Source organism: Labrus bergylta, chromosome 8 (assembly GCF_963930695.1).
Source record: "Labrus bergylta chromosome 8, fLabBer1.1, whole genome shotgun sequence".
Lineage (NCBI taxonomy): Eukaryota > Metazoa > Chordata > Actinopteri > Labriformes > Labridae > Labrus > Labrus bergylta.
Window position 1 is genome coordinate 28,972,733 of NC_089202.1, and position 15,229 is coordinate 28,987,961.

The following is a 15,229-nucleotide window of genomic DNA, read 5'->3' on the forward strand; positions in this document are numbered from 1 at the left end:
TCAGAGTGGGCAAAAGTGGCCTATATAATAACTCACCTCACCGGCCGTGCAGAGGCTTGGGCCACTGTTGAGTGGGCTAGAGATTCTGCTGTTTGTTTTTCTGTGGACCTCTTCACCAGCACCCTCAGATAGATTTTTGACCGTTCCACTCCTGGTCTGGAGGCTTCCAGGTCCCTCCTCAGCCTTCGCCAAGGTAGAAACCGGGTTTCAGATAATGCAATCGAATTCCGCACCCGAGCTGCAGACAGTGGTTGGAATACTCCCTCGCTGCTGGATGCCTTTTACAATGGACTTTCTGACAGAATTAAAGACCAGCTCGTTCCCTTAGAGCGTCCAGCAGACATAGACTCCTTCTTTTCCCTTTCCAAAGACTGTGGTTTGAGGTGTGCTTTTGAGTTCAATTACCTGTGGTTCTGTTACAGATAAGATTATAGTTGGAGATTATAGTTCAGATAAGAAATCAGTCTTGCCTTCAGTAAACAATCATGGAACTTCCAACACATAACCATACTTTTTTATTGCAGGCTAATGAACTGATAACATGGTTATTATACTTGGAATGGAACTGGAACTTGAACTTGAGAAGACGTCAGCTTGTGGATGTTTTCATATATTCTCAATTTCCATGAGCAGCCTTGAAGCAGTTTCGGTGTGGCACAAAGCACAGGTGGATGTTGCACTTGTCACAAAAGACGTGTGTTTTTCCTGAACAGTATGGCATCTGGTAGCCTCGTTCTTTTCATCATAATTTGGCATGTGGTCAACCATGTTATGCTGCACTTCAGGTAGAGGCCTTACATCCTGAACTGGTCCTGAACTGGTCAGTGATGGAAGCGGTCAAGAGAAGTGGTTCAGATAGAAGTGATTGTACCCGACCTAAAAAGCCTCTGCATGTTTCTAATAAGCTCCACGAGCAGAAACGTGCTCAAACTAGGATCAATATTGGAGATGCTTTTGAAAAATAGAGAGAGGTTAGAACACAGAAAGGTTTACAGACCCATGCAGAGCTGGATAAACACTGAAGCTTCAGAGTCCACCACATGGTGACCTGTGTGAGCATCCACTCTAGAGAGGAGGGGTGGGGGGGGGGACAGCTCTCTATAATGAATTTAGACTGTAGTACCCATTTTAAACAGTAGGTGTCATCGCTCCATATTGCTCCTTGTGTAAATTTACAGTGAGCAGACACACTGACTACATCCTCTTCGTGTTATCTATCATTTACGGTGACACCTCATATCGTTTTCCATCAGCAGAGAACAAACAGAGAAGCCGTGTGTGTTTGGTTTGTATCCAACAGATCAGTTTATTAGTTGTTTTTACACAGTAAGAGTGTGTTTTGTCAGGACTCAGAGAGTGTCTGCACACAGTGACTCACGCTGCACACTTCATGTTTCAACATTTCTACTGAGAGCCACTAAAACACCGCAAAACAAACTCCATACAGGAGAAATCAGAGACACTACCAAAAAACCTAAAAAAAAAAATATACAATCATACAAACCAGGAATATTAGAAAACTATACAGCATTAATGTGCTTGATGTCATTTCTGCATTACAAATATTATTTATTTTTTCTTGTGATTTCATGTTCGGCTGTAATCGTGGTTTAAAGATCATCTGAAGACTTCGACGACATTAACATGAAAACATCAAATCGAGAAGCTGAGGAGGAGAAAGTCCTCCAGAAAAATCAGAAACTGGAATACTCACGCGGCATATCAGTCCTGAAACATAATTGCATATCACAGCTTCACACAGCCTCTTTAAATACTCTCTCTACACTTTCTTACATGTATATATAATATACAAACCCTCCGCGGCTGATCCCAGCACAGCATGGAGACGACTGCAGCAAGAAAAATAAGTTAAAGATGTGTTAAAGTCGCTAGTTCGGAGTAGAAACCGGGAAAAAGAAAAATCTAATTTCACCAGCAACGAACTTCACCATGTCACACAGAGAGCGCCTGTCCTGATCCCGCTCTCTGAACTGAAGAAAAAAAGCAGCAAAAAACAAGAGTGATGCATCATCCAGGGAGCCTTCAGTCAGAGCTGAGGGCAAGAAACGCTCCACGCAGCGCAGAGGACTAATAAATTAAAGATTTAGAGAGTCCAGGTGCTCGTAGAGTCCTTTAAAAAACGGACAGGAGAGGAGAGGAGACAGAGCAGCTGGACGTACAGCAGGACTGTATTTACATCCACTACGGGTCACTAAATCCCCCCCCATCCTGGATTTACTGAAGTCTGCCATCAGCCACAAGAAAGGAAACATCAGTGGGTTCATGTAGGGCCTTTTTCTGTCTGAAGTTTGCAGAGGTAGTTTCACATTGAAGACGGGATATGGATGCTGATTTAAAAGTCCAGACTGTTGGAATCGACTCGACAGGAGGTGAGAAACATCCTCCTCTTGCTGCTGCTGTTGGGAAACGGGACTCTCTTGTAGGTCATCATGAGCGGAGTGAAACTCTCAGACGGCATCACTGCTCTCACTAATCACCTCCTCCATCTGTCTGCAGAGGAGGAGCTGATGCAGAAGTGAAGGACTGGGGGTTGGGGGGGGACTGAATCATCAGAGACAAATCCGGGTCCCAGCAGAGTCCGCAAGGCCCGTTGGCCGAGGAATACAAACCAAGAAGAAGAATGCGAAGGCTGTAGGGAGGGGGAGGCCAGGTTAAAGCTGGAAGCCCTCCATGGGTCCTTCCTGCTGCTGGAAGACAAACTGACCCTGGTTCTGGTCCACCTGCGGGGCCAGGCTGGCGTCCTCCTCGTCCACTCCAAAGTAATGCTCGATCAGGTCAAAGGCCTTCTGGTAGATCTCCTGGTTCTCGTGACTCTGCAGGAACTCGATCTTATCCAGACCTGAAGAGGTTTACACACAGACACATGCAGCTCATTTAGGGCGCACTCGCTGTAGACCCAGTTGTCCCGTACAGTACCATCCCACTCCCTTCTCCCCCGCTGGCCTGCACTCACACTGCTCCAGTCCCAACGGGGCCTAAGCACGGTTACCTCTTGTACATACATTATCATCAAACGTGTAGTAAACAATGTGTATATGAATTTCAAAGTGCAAATATTCTGTTTCCTCCCTCGCTCACTTGAAGACAAAAGTCCAGGAGCACACCACAACGGTGCATCTTTATTTTACACATTTAAAAATGTGTACAAACTGTTTAGACATACAGTGATTATTTTATACCATTAGCTTTAGCGAATGAGGTGAGGGAGCAAAGAGTTTCTGTTCTTTGAATGACCTGACCCAGGCTTCTCTAATGTTGGTAAATCAGTCACAAAGGTATTTTCTGCTAGTGAAAGCTGCAGTATTTCTTTACACAAAGTATTTAAAAGTGCAGCAGAGCAGGTTTCAGCGAACTTGCTCGTCATGTGTTGCATGGAGCATCCTTACCGTAAGCCTCCTCGATGAGAGCGCAGTACGGGTTGATGCCCGAGCCGTTCTGTTTGGCCTCCTGTTCGCCCAGCCGGAGGATGTTCTCCAGCCCGTTCAGAGACACCTGAACGATCTTTGAGTCCATCACCGTCAGCAGGTCGCACATGGGTTTGATGGCGTTCAGAGACACCAGATACCTGTTCACAAACACACACACAAAAAAGTGTGACCTTTTGTTTTAAAGACACAAGTTTGATGAAAATATTGACAAATATTTTACGTTTCTTAGCTTTTAATCTGCAGTTACTGACACTGACTCTGACAGTGTTCCCGGTTACATTTGCTCTTTATTCATCAGTCATGAAGAAACCTGAGAGTTTTGATACCTGATCTGTGCAGGTGTTCCCCCGGAGGTGGCGTTAGTGATCGCCCACGCTGCTTCCTTTCTCGTGCGGAACTCGGCCTTCTGAAGGATCTCAATCAAGACGGGGAAGATGTTCGCATCGATGACGTTCTGATGAGAGGAGCAGACACAGAGCAGGAACATGACGCACAGACCAAACCACGCGGCTCTTTTACACACTGCTAGAACTCATTTCTGGATGGGTGGAGGTGTTCAAATGACTGAGGGAGTAAAGGAGGATTCTGCAGGATGTGTCAAAAAGTTAACATGAGGCTGAACTGCAAACAGAGATCAGCACTTGATGATCATAAAGGATCCTGTGGTAAAGATCACTATTTTGTTTCCTTTCACTTCCTTTAGTTCACTTCCTGGTTTCTCTCTTCCCCTCATTTCCCTTGATTGGTTGCCGTTTGCACTCTGACCCTCGTTAGGTAGATTGAATTCACCTGATCACTGCTGATTTAAAAACAACACTCCTTTGCACTCGCTCTTTGACCTTCACATGGGGCCGAAGTTTGAAACATCCCATGTGTGGTTTTTGTTACCCCCTTTATTGAACCAAAAATAAATCTTATAAACCACAACACAAGTTTCCTGGCTGGACTCATGAATCCTGACCAGATGCCCGAGAAATCTGAAACTTTCTTAACAGATTCATATCGAAGCCTTTGAGGTTTTCCAGATCATTTACTTGGTTTGTATTCGTCTGACAGGAAGAGTGATCACATAGTTTGTGTCTTTCTTTGATCAACTTTTCTGTCTTCTGAATGAAGATTGTAAGTTTGTGTTTCTGAATCTTAAATGGTATCTTAATTGATTGTTATGCTATCAAAAAGTTTGTCAAAAATCTATAATTTGAATGATTGATTGTATCCACAAGAACCAAAGCTTAAAAAAACACTACAGATCTTCAGTCTTATTTGAACATCAAATATAAAATCACAGATCATAAAGCCAATGACTAAAATGTCATCAATGAAAAGGTGTGACCGACACAGAGGACGTCAGTGAGCTGCAGGTGAGGCCGTCTTACCTGGATCTGAGCTCTGTTTCCTGCTGTGATGTTGGACACGGTCCAGCACGCCTCCTTCTTGATGGACTCCTTTGGACTGCTGAGGAGGTGCAGTAAACACGGAAGAGCTGAACAGTTCAAGATTACCTGAAATCACAGACAGAAACATTTTAAAACAGGTTATGAAGTTTTATTAACCAACATATGTAAAAGCTTACACACAAAGAAGAAGGGGAGAGAACGAGGGTCTACCTGAGTCTGGATGTCGTCCCCTGTCACGATGTTTCCCACCGCTCGTAAAGCCGGAGAGACCACCTTATAGTCACTGTGCCTGTAGTTTTGCAAAAAACATAGTTTTTCCGTTTGCAACATGGTTAAGATTACAGAAACAACAAGGTCAGCAGCATCTGTAACCGGTTATTCATGTGGAGTAGAAGTTTGTAATCAGGAATGGGTCACGTGATAAGAGACCGGATCGATCAGGGAAGGAAGACCTAATCAAGAAATGAATGTGTTCTCATTTTTCAGAGTTTCAGGGTCGTTTGCAGAAATGTAGGGGCTTTAAAAACCAGAGTTGTTGTGGTCTAAAATGAAAATGTAGCTAAACTAATGCATTTAAAAAATATCTGTGTGAAAAAGTGTTAAAGATGATCTTTGTTAAATGGTAAATGGACTTGAGCTTGAATAGCGCTTTTCTAGACTAACTAACACATTCATACACCGCTGACGAAGCAGCAGGAGTAACTTAGGGTTAAGTGTCTTGCCCAAGGACACATGGGACATGTAGCTGCAGGAGCTGGGGATCAAACCCCTGACCTTCCGGTTGAGAGATGACCGACTTAAAATCTAGTATGCTAAAGAAGTCGTGTGACCTGAGATAAACTGTAAATAAAGTAAGGACGACCCACATTATTTTGGCAACATGAAAAAACAAACAAAGGCTGCATCCTTAAATGCTTTGCTCCAAATCTGAAGTCATAAACCTGTTAAGTCAGTCTGATGTCTGGACGGTTAATAAACTGTCAGTTCTTACATGAGCAGCTCCACCAGTCTGCGGCAGACCCCCGAGTCGATCACAGTCTGGATCTTCTCGTTGGGTCCGTCTGACAGGTAGGACAGAGCCCAGCATGCATCAGCCAGCACGTCAGGATCGCTGCTGAACAACAGTCTGGACAGCACGCTGAGACACGGGGAAACCTGACATGGAGACAAAGGGACAGATTCTTACCGATTTAACTCTGCACTAGAGACACGGCTCCATCGTTTAGTGATCATTCACAGACTCACCTTTGCAAAGTCAGGCGGTGGATTCTTCCCCCGGCACAGGTTGGACAGAGCCCACACTGCGTTACGGGTGGTTGTGAGCCGGTTGGATTTAGCGAGCAGCCTGCAGGGGAAAACAAAAGGAAGCAGCTGTTATCACTTCTTATGAGACACAGAGAGACAGAGAGAGAGAAAGGGGACACTTACTGCTGCAGGGACGGCAGGATGGAACAGTTCAGCACGTAGTCTCTGCACTCTGCGTTATCTCCGGCTATGTTCCCTAGAGCCCACACAGCCTGAAACACACAGTTAGCACAGTTAGCACACAGGCAACAAGCTTTAAGATCGATAAATCATCTTCTCTGTTCCTGTGTGAACTGTTTCTCCTCTGACCTGCTCCTGGACGTCCTCATACTCAGAGTTCAGCAGCTCGATGAAGATGGGAACAGCTCCTGTTTCAATCACCACTTTAGTGTGCAGAAAGGTGCCGGAGGCGATGTTGGTCAGAGCCCAGGCCGCCTCGAACTGTTGAAGACACACGAGCACACAAAATACACACAGGAAGGCATGTGAGAAACAACCCTCGAGTTTCCTGAAGATCAATTGACATGTTAATGATACTGCGCTGAGAGATGTGGAATGTTTCCCCTGCAGGTTAATGTTCTTCTAATGGTTGTTATGATTGATGACGGTTACAGCTTGTACCAGATAAGAACCTGATATAATAAAGGCCAGCAAATATATATTTTAAAAAATAATAACAAATATATATTTCTTTACAATTTCCTGATCTGATTAAATGATTGAATCTGTGACTTAAATTTGTTATTGATTAAACAGAACATAATGCCTTCTCAATTAAATGTACAGTAACAGATGTGAATGGAACACAAAAACACAATTTGTTATTTTGGCCGGTAAAAGAATGTGTTTGGCCGGTGAATTTTTTAATCTACCTGCCACCTTGGCCCAACAATCAGTACCTGTGCTGTGAAGCTCTCACCTGCAGGGTGCAGTTTTCGCTCCTCTTCAGGAACTCCACAAAACGATTCACAACCCCAGCTGTGGAGATGACCTCGTCGATAGGAGGGTTCGGCTCTGCACGGAGGAAAAGATCACAACTCATCTGTCACTAAACAACACCTGGTTAAAGTAGAGGTTTAACAGAGGACTGCAGGTCTGGTTTAAGAGCTTTGATGAAGTCCTAGTTCAGGTTTAATCTCTATTTTTTTACTCAGTTAAAGATATTACAGGTAACTGAATGAGGCATAAAAAAAAAGATTGGCATGTAGTCTTCAGGTGAAATAAATGAAGTTAATATAAGAAACCATGTGATGTAACACAAACCTTTGGAGAGCAGTTTCCTAAATTTCTGTGTAGCAATCAGCTGCTGGTCGGGGTCCTCAGAGAAGATCATCTGAATCATATCAGGAGTAATGACTCCATCCTGCACACATGATGAGTACTCAAAATCAGGCTCAGATCAATCATAGTAACAGAAACAAATGCAAGCTTGGCAAGTGATTTTTAATAATAAGAACCAGATCACTGAAAGAAAAAAAGTCAACAAGTAAATCAACACTTACACCTGTGACGGGTACGGTGGAGCTCACATCTGGATCCTGGATTGGACACTCCAGCATCGACTCTTCACCTGAAGGAACACTAACGTTTCTCCTCTTGAACAGCTGTGGACACATTATTAACCTGCTGGTTAGATTTACATCACAAGACCCATCTGACATCCCTCTACTGACTGAAGCACATCCACACATAGGAACAAACACATAAAGGTTACATTGAAGTTACACCGTCATCCTAACAGCAAGTTATATATCGTATTGCATCCACACGATGGCACGGCACGCTGGCTGTCCACACTGCATCTGTTATATATTTTGGTCTCTGCTCGGTGAATTTCAGCTTCCCCTTGTAAACAATTGGACATCTAGTGCTTTTGCAATGAAGGCGGACAAACCAGTTGATAAGTGGTGCTGCTTTGTACTGACAAGTTGTTGACTCAAGTCATAACACTCAGAGGCTCGTCAATAAACGGCTCAAGGTGGCTATGCACAGTTATCTTCCGATTGCACATCAAGCTAACGAGCTCTGTTGAGTGAGAAAAGTGAGTCCCAGCGCCTTGTAGAGCCTCCTAGTTCTTTGTTCATCGCTAATTAGCGACAGAGGAAAATAGAAACGGGGCGTTTGGGGTAAAAAAAAAAAAAAAGAAAAGTGCACCACGTCCATTGCTTGGATTGCGTGCAGTGAAGACACACCAACAAGAAACAAAAGAATCCCGCTGATTTTGTTACTGGCGCTCGCTCCCGTCGCGTGCTGTAAGGACAGTTTTTTAGGAGTGTGCTGATGTGTAGGGACAGACCTGTTAAGTTTTAGAGTTAATTTAAAATGTGTTCATGTCGGGATTCAAGAACAAAATCGGCAAGTCTGCTCAACACTGTTTCAAACACAGAATGTAAATATTACATTTTTATTATTATTATTATTACATTAAATTTAGAATCTATGTTTCAGTAAATGGAGCTAGTAGTGTAGGGTAGGTGAGCTGTTGGTCAGCCAAAAAAAACAACCTATTCCCTCTTTAAATATCAAAAAGCATATTACTCAAACTGGTCTCATAACTTCAGCAGCTGTTGATGTTACTGGGAGCCCGAGTTTAATGACTACAGCAAATGCAGCAGATGTTTATCAGTGATCCCCAGGCTCAATCCCTCCAACACTAAGTGGTTCAGTAAAGTGACTCTACAGATCTAAAACATGATTACAGGATAATGACTTTAGAGTAGGGCTGTCAACTAAAACTCTGAAATGTTCGTGCTCTTTGTCAATTGAGCTTCTGCATTTGTGTTTTCCATATAATACACAAAACAGAGAGCAGAGCGGCTGAACTCTGTCACATCAAATGACCAAGCGAGGCATTAAAATGTGGGTCACTCACGGGTAATCAGGAGATTTAGGTTGGAGTTTAATGAGGGACTAAAAAGAATAAAAGAACTGAAGGTCAAAGTTTAACAGTGTTGGCTCTGAGTGAAAACATTTGAATGCAACATGTTCTGGATCAGTTGTTTTATACTGAGCTGCTTGTTTACCTGCTCCTCTCTCTTCTGTTTGCGGAGCTGGACTCCTTCCTCCTCTCTCCTCCGACGCATCTCCTGAGGATTCAACGCTTTGTTCTTGTAGCTCTTCATCCTGTAGTTGTCTTTTCCCGGACTCGCCATTGTGTCTAAAACAAAAAAATACCCAAGAGGGACAGACAGTTAATAATCAAATATTGAGGATCTTAATCTGGCAAGATCTTATATTAAACATTAGATTCAGTCATCCTGAAACTTTATTTCAACTGTGTCATTTGGCAGAGAACATCTTCTACACACAGAATCGATGAGAACTGTCACACCAATGAACGCAACATTTACGTCCCTGTGACGTTTCACCTACAATATGAATGTTGCAGAGGCTTAATTGGGTGATACAGTGATGCTGCCTCTGTTGGAGGTATTAACAGAGGAGTTACAGAGGCAAGACAGGATCAGCCAAGCCAGTAGAGGAGCACAGTGCCGTGTGTGTGCATGTCTAACTGTGTGTGTATATTGATGTATATATACGTAATGCAACACTGTAAGACAATGTGAATTCACAGACAGGGACACCAAATTTAAGCTGTCGCTTTGTCAATAGCCCTTTTCAGGTTGCATTTCTGCAACAGCGCTGTAACAAAGCTCAGTCGTCATCACGTCTTTGTTTTTACATCCATATTGGTTTTAGAAATATCCGTATACTTGTGGACGTGGCCTAACTCTCTGATCCAGGTCTACACTCCCTCCCGCCCACTACGCTCTGCCAATGAAAGGCGTCTGATCCAACCTTCACAACAGGGTCCTAAGTCTCTGACTAGACTCTTCTCCTCTCTCGCCCCCCGGTGGTGGAATGAACTCCCAAACTCCATTGGATCTGCAGAGTCCCTCTGCACCTTTAAGAAAAAGCTAAAGACCCAGCTCTTTCATGAATACCTACTAACTTAATGATGGTCTCCATATTATTGATGATGATGATGGTAATGACGATGGTTTTTGTTTGATAACGACAACTTATAAGATGGTTTCTATACTGATTACAGCTCTCAAGAACTGCCCTCAATGTTGTGCTTTTTTATGTTGTGTTATAAAGGTGTTTCTTAATGTGTTATAAAGGTGTTTATAGGTGTTTCTTAATGTGTTATAAAGGTGTTTCTTAATGTGTTATAAAGGTGTTTATAGGTGTTTCTTAATGTGTTATAAGGTGTTTCTTAGTGTTATAAAGGTGTTTCTGAATGTGTTATAAAGGTGTTTCTTAATATGTTATAAAGGTGTTTCTTAATGTGTTATAAGGTGTTTCTTAATGTGTTATAAAGGTGTTTCTGAATGTGTTATAAAGGTGTTTCTTAATGTGTTATAAAGGTGTTTCTTAATGTGTTATAAAGGTGTTTATAGGTGTTTCTTAATGTGTTATAAAGGTGTTTGTAGGTGTTTCTTAGTGTTATAAAGGTCTTTCTGAATGTGTTATAAAGGTGTTTGTAGGTGTTTCTTAATGTGTTATAAAGGTGTTTGTAGGTGTTTCTTAATGTGTTATAAAGGTGTTTGTAGGTGTTTCTTAGTGTTATAAAGGTCTTTCTGAATGTGTTATAAAGGTGTTTCTTAATATGTTATAAAGGTGTTTCTAAGTGTTTCTTAATGTGTTATAAAGGTGTTTCTAAGTGTTTCTTAATGTGTTATACAGATGTTTCTTAATGTGTTATACAGGTGTTTCTTAATGTGTTATAAAGGTGTTTATAAGTGTTTCTTAATGTGTTATAAAGGTGTTATAAAGGTGTTTATAAGTGTTTCTTAATGTGTTATACAGGTGTTTCTTAATGTGTTATAAAGGTGTTTATAAGTGTTTCTTAATGTGTTATAAAGGTGTTTCTTAATGTGTTATAAAGGTGTTTCTTAATGTGTTATAAAGGTGTTTCTGAATGTGTTATACAGGTGTTTCTTAATGTGTTATAAAGGTGTTTATAAGTGTTTCTTAATGTGTTATAAAGGTGTTTCTTAATGTGTTATAAAGGTGTTTCTTAATGTGTTATAAAGGTGTTTCTTAATGTGTTATAAAGGTGTTTCTTAATGTGTTATAAAGGTGTTTATAAGTGTTTCTTAATGTGTTATACAGGTGTTTCTTAATGTGTTATAAAGGTGTTTATAAGTGTTTCTTAATGTGTTATAAAGGTGTTTCTTAATGTGTTATAAAGGTGTTTCTTAATGTGTTATAAAGGTGTTTCTGAATGTGTTATACAGGTGTTTCTTAATGTGTTATAAAGGTGTTTATAAGTGTTTCTTAATGTGTTATAAAGGTGTTTCTTAATGTGTTATAAAGGTGTTTCTTAATGTGTTATAAAGGTGTTTATAAGTGTTTCTTAATGTGTTATAAAGGTGTTTCTTAATGTGTTATAAAGGTGTTTATAAGTGTTTCTTAATGTGTTATAAAGGTGTTTATAAGTGTTTCTTAATGGTGTTTATAAGTGTTTCTTAATGTGTTATAAAGGTGTTTATAAGTGTTTCTTAATGTGTTATAAAGGTGTTATAAAGGTGTTTCTTAATGTGTTATAAAGGTGTTTATAAGTGTTTCTTAATGTGTTATAAAGGTGTTTATAAGTGTTTCTTAATGTGTTATAAAGGTGTTATAAAGGTGTTTCTTAATGTGTTATAAAGGTGTTTATAAGTGTTTCTTAATGTGTTATAAAGGTGTTTCTTAATGTGTTATAAAGGTGTTTGTAAGTGTTTCTTAATGTGTTATAAAGGTGTTTATAAGTGTTTCTTAATGTGTTATACAGGTGTTTCTTAATGTGTTATAAAGGTGTTTATAAGTGTTTCTTAATGTGTTATAAAGGTGTTATAAAGGTGTTTCTTAATGTGTTATAAAGGTGTTTATAAGTGTTTCTTAATGTGTTATAAAGGTGTTTCTTAATGTGTTATAAAGGTGTTATAAAGGTGTTTCTTAATGTGTTATAAAGGTGTTATAAATGTGTTATAAAGGTGTTTCTTAATGTGTTATAAAGGTGTTTCTTAATGTGTTATAAAGGTGTTATAAAGGTGTTTCTTAATGTGTTATAAAGGTGTTTCTTAATGTGTTATAAAGGTGTTTCTTAATGTGTTATAAAGGTGTTATAAAGGTGTTTCTTAATGTGTTAAAAAGGTGTTTCTTAATGTGTTATAAAGGTGTTATAAAGGTGTTTCTTAATGTGTTATAAAGGTGTTTCTTAATGTGTTATAAAGGTGTTTCTTAATGTGTTATAAAGGTGTTTCTTAATGTGTTATAAAGGTGTTATAAAGGTGTTTCTTAATGTGTTAAAAAGGTGTTTCTTAATGTGTTATAAAGGTGTTATAAAGGTGTTAATGTGTTATAAATCAGCTGTTTGCTGTGCAGGGAGGAGGTCAGGACAAACTGAGCCCACAGCTAACTGTTGTCTGTAACAGATACACAGCTAACAGATCATTACAAAGACTCAACCTGTTCAAATGAAGACTGGACACACAGAAACCCCCACACAGCTTTAAAAAACACCTCTTAGTGGAGGAAAACTGAATCTATCTGTGCACATTCTGCTCTTAACGAGTTAGCTTCCGCGGCTAGCGTTAGCTCGGGAGCTAACGCGGCGTTGTGTCACATCTAACGGGTGTAATCGGTCGTAATGACGGTAACACCTGTCCGTTTAAAACTCTTTTAATTTACTGAAGCGTACCCAGTGGGGATCTAACGTACCTGGTGGTGCGTTGAGCCTTTTACGAGCTACAACCTCTGCTGCTTTCCCTCTGTTTCTCAGAGCAAAATGGCGGCCTGTTGAAACTTTCCCAGAAAACCGTTCGCGTCAACAACACGTGACGTCACTTCCGGCAGCTGTTGGCGGGTCTGTGAGCTTTAGCTGCAAAATGTTAATTTAGAAATACACTCATATTAGTATATTAGAAGTACACTTGCTAAACCTATATTAAGTATACACATGTAGATTTTCTCTGGTTGTTCATGTATTATTATCTTATTTATTATTGTTATTTATTATTTATATGTTTTTGTGTCTGTTTGAAACACACCACAAAATGTTCTTGACAGCAGATTTGCTTGTAAAGTTTATGTTTTCCTAATAAACAAATCTTTAAAAAAAAAGAAAAAAAAAAGAAATGTACTCATATTAGAAAAAAGAAATCAGATACATGGTTCAAGGATTATTAAAAATATTATTTTGTTATACTTGGCACCTCTTAGACTATTATTTGATTTGAATGTATTTATTTAATAGGGACAATGCAATTTAACACAATTTCACTACAAAGCATGAAACTGATGTGCTGCATAAAGAGTTTATAGCTATTGCTAATTTCCAACTTGTGTCCCCAGTTGTTCCTTTTTGTAAACAAACAGATTAAAATGTACAACATTCAGTTACATAAAACCTCATAACACGATATGAGGATACATTAAAATACATGTACAACAATACAAATGCTGTGAACCAGTTTAAAATAAAGTTTGAAGATATATTAAAAATAGGTACAGTTCTGGCTTGCTTCAGCATTTCACCTGTTTTGTAAAAGATTTTAAGTCTGAGATTAATTTGTATTTCAGGTGGTAATGTGTTCCAGAGTTTACAGCGTTTGATGGAGAAGGCTGATTGACCAAACGTAGATCTACAATGTTGTATGCTACGGTTTCCATTCACAGTGCTTCTCGTTACCCTGTTTCCGTCCTGTCTTTGAACATATCTGGAGAGAGGTTCAGGGGCCAGATTGTTGATACATTTAAAAACAAGTTTGAGGACACATATGTGCATGAAGCTCTCAAAACTGAGTAGATTGTGTTTTTTCAGTATGTGACTGTGATGTCACCGGACAGGTTTTTTGTCCATTATTTTCAGGGCCTGGTTGTAAAGTGATGAGAGGTTTCTGATTGTAGAGGGTGAAGCTTGTGCCCAAACTGTCATACACATGCATATGCAAACAGATTTGATGCCAATACTCTAGATCAGGGGTTCCCAAACTTTATAACATTAGCCTCTGTTGGGGACCCCCCTCTTGCAAAATGTCTTTAAATCCTTGTACATTATCTATCACAATCTATTGGTTTAATGTATATTATTTTCAATTAACACGTCCCAGTGTATGATCTGTTTTTTTTTTAAATGTCATTATTCCACCATTCCATCTGTTATATTTTTCACTGTCTTGTTGTGTACATTTTGTAGCACAGGACATTAAGATGGGAAGGAAGTACTTCACCCCACACCTCACACACTAAATGGAAAGTTGACCACCTCACAGTGCAATACAAGTGTGCAATATTAACCTTAAAAACAAAAAACGAATTATATAATGTGAAAAATATGTGTGTGATAACCTCAGGTGCAATAAGAGATAATAAGTGCAATAAAAAACACTTCATTGAACAGTGTTCCCCTTTGTTATTTTTTTGTATTATATATTTGCTTTAATCAGTGTATAGCTTCTGTACAGTTTATTTTAAATCACTTAGCTGTTACTACAACTTTTTTTTGTGCACTTTTCTATTCTTTTTTTCTTATAATGCTATTCTATGTTATATATAATTTTAACTTTTTTTGTAGAAGCTGACTCAGGGAGAAACGCACAAGAATTCCAATGTACCTGTACTGTCCTGTACCTGTGCAAATGGCAATAAACATCTATTCTATTCTATTCTATTTATTTTTTATCTTATTCAGTTATTTAACTGGGACATGTGAGATGAACATTGCTTCATAAAATACAAAGTAGATGCCGTGCACACAGGTTTTAGCCGTGGTTAATTTGCAACCCCTGTCCCTGGATAGGCTTTCATTAAAACATAATCATTAGACTTAAAGAAATACAGAAATAGTGATACTTTAAAATTACTTCAGTGACAGCTTGTGTCTTAAAAAACTTGAACTCAGTCAGTAAAAGAAAGAAATATATTCGAGCCAGTTCTTCCTTTTGCCTCTTGATGGCGCTGATTCTCAAAGCAGACTCTTCTTCTTTTTTTTAACCGTCTTTATTGACAAATTTAACATGTACAAAAAATGTTTATACAAACCAGTCTATGATACAAACTCTTAAAGAGGATGAACATACAACAGCAAAA

The 15,229-nt window shown here is 39.5% G+C and overlaps 1 protein-coding gene across 1 annotated transcript; it reads right to left on the reverse strand.

Moving 5' to 3' along the window:
- Window positions 1-1,277: 1,277 nt before the first annotated feature.
- On the reverse strand, window positions 1,278-12,988 carry kpna5 (karyopherin alpha 5 (importin alpha 6)). The gene is made up of 14 exons (XM_020655800.3): window positions 12,860-12,988; window positions 9,175-9,308; window positions 7,654-7,755; window positions 7,415-7,514; window positions 7,071-7,165; window positions 6,461-6,592; window positions 6,275-6,363; window positions 6,092-6,191; window positions 5,838-6,001; window positions 5,057-5,135; window positions 4,826-4,951; window positions 3,776-3,903; window positions 3,408-3,586; window positions 1,278-2,860 (listed from the first exon to the last, which is right to left on the reverse strand). Exons 2-14 carry the CDS (start codon window positions 9,301-9,303, stop codon window positions 2,673-2,675), a joined length of 1,611 nt encoding a protein of 536 aa, XP_020511456.1. The 5' UTR covers window positions 9,304-9,308; window positions 12,860-12,988; the 3' UTR covers window positions 1,278-2,672.
- Window positions 12,989-15,229: the final 2,241 nt, after the last annotated feature.

Coding starts and splice junctions, on each gene's coding strand:
- kpna5 (XM_020655800.3), bottom strand. CDS start 9,303: ATGGCGAGTCCGGGAAAAGACAACTACAGGATGAAGAGCTACAAGAAC. Junction 6,364..6,460: donor ATGAGGACGTCCAGGAGCAG/GTCAGAGGAGAA, acceptor TGTGTGTTTCAG/GCTGTGTGGGCTCTAGGGAA. Junction 3,587..3,775: donor GGAACACCTGCACAGATCAG/GTATCAAAACTC, acceptor GTTTGTGAACAG/GTATCTGGTGTCTCTGAACG.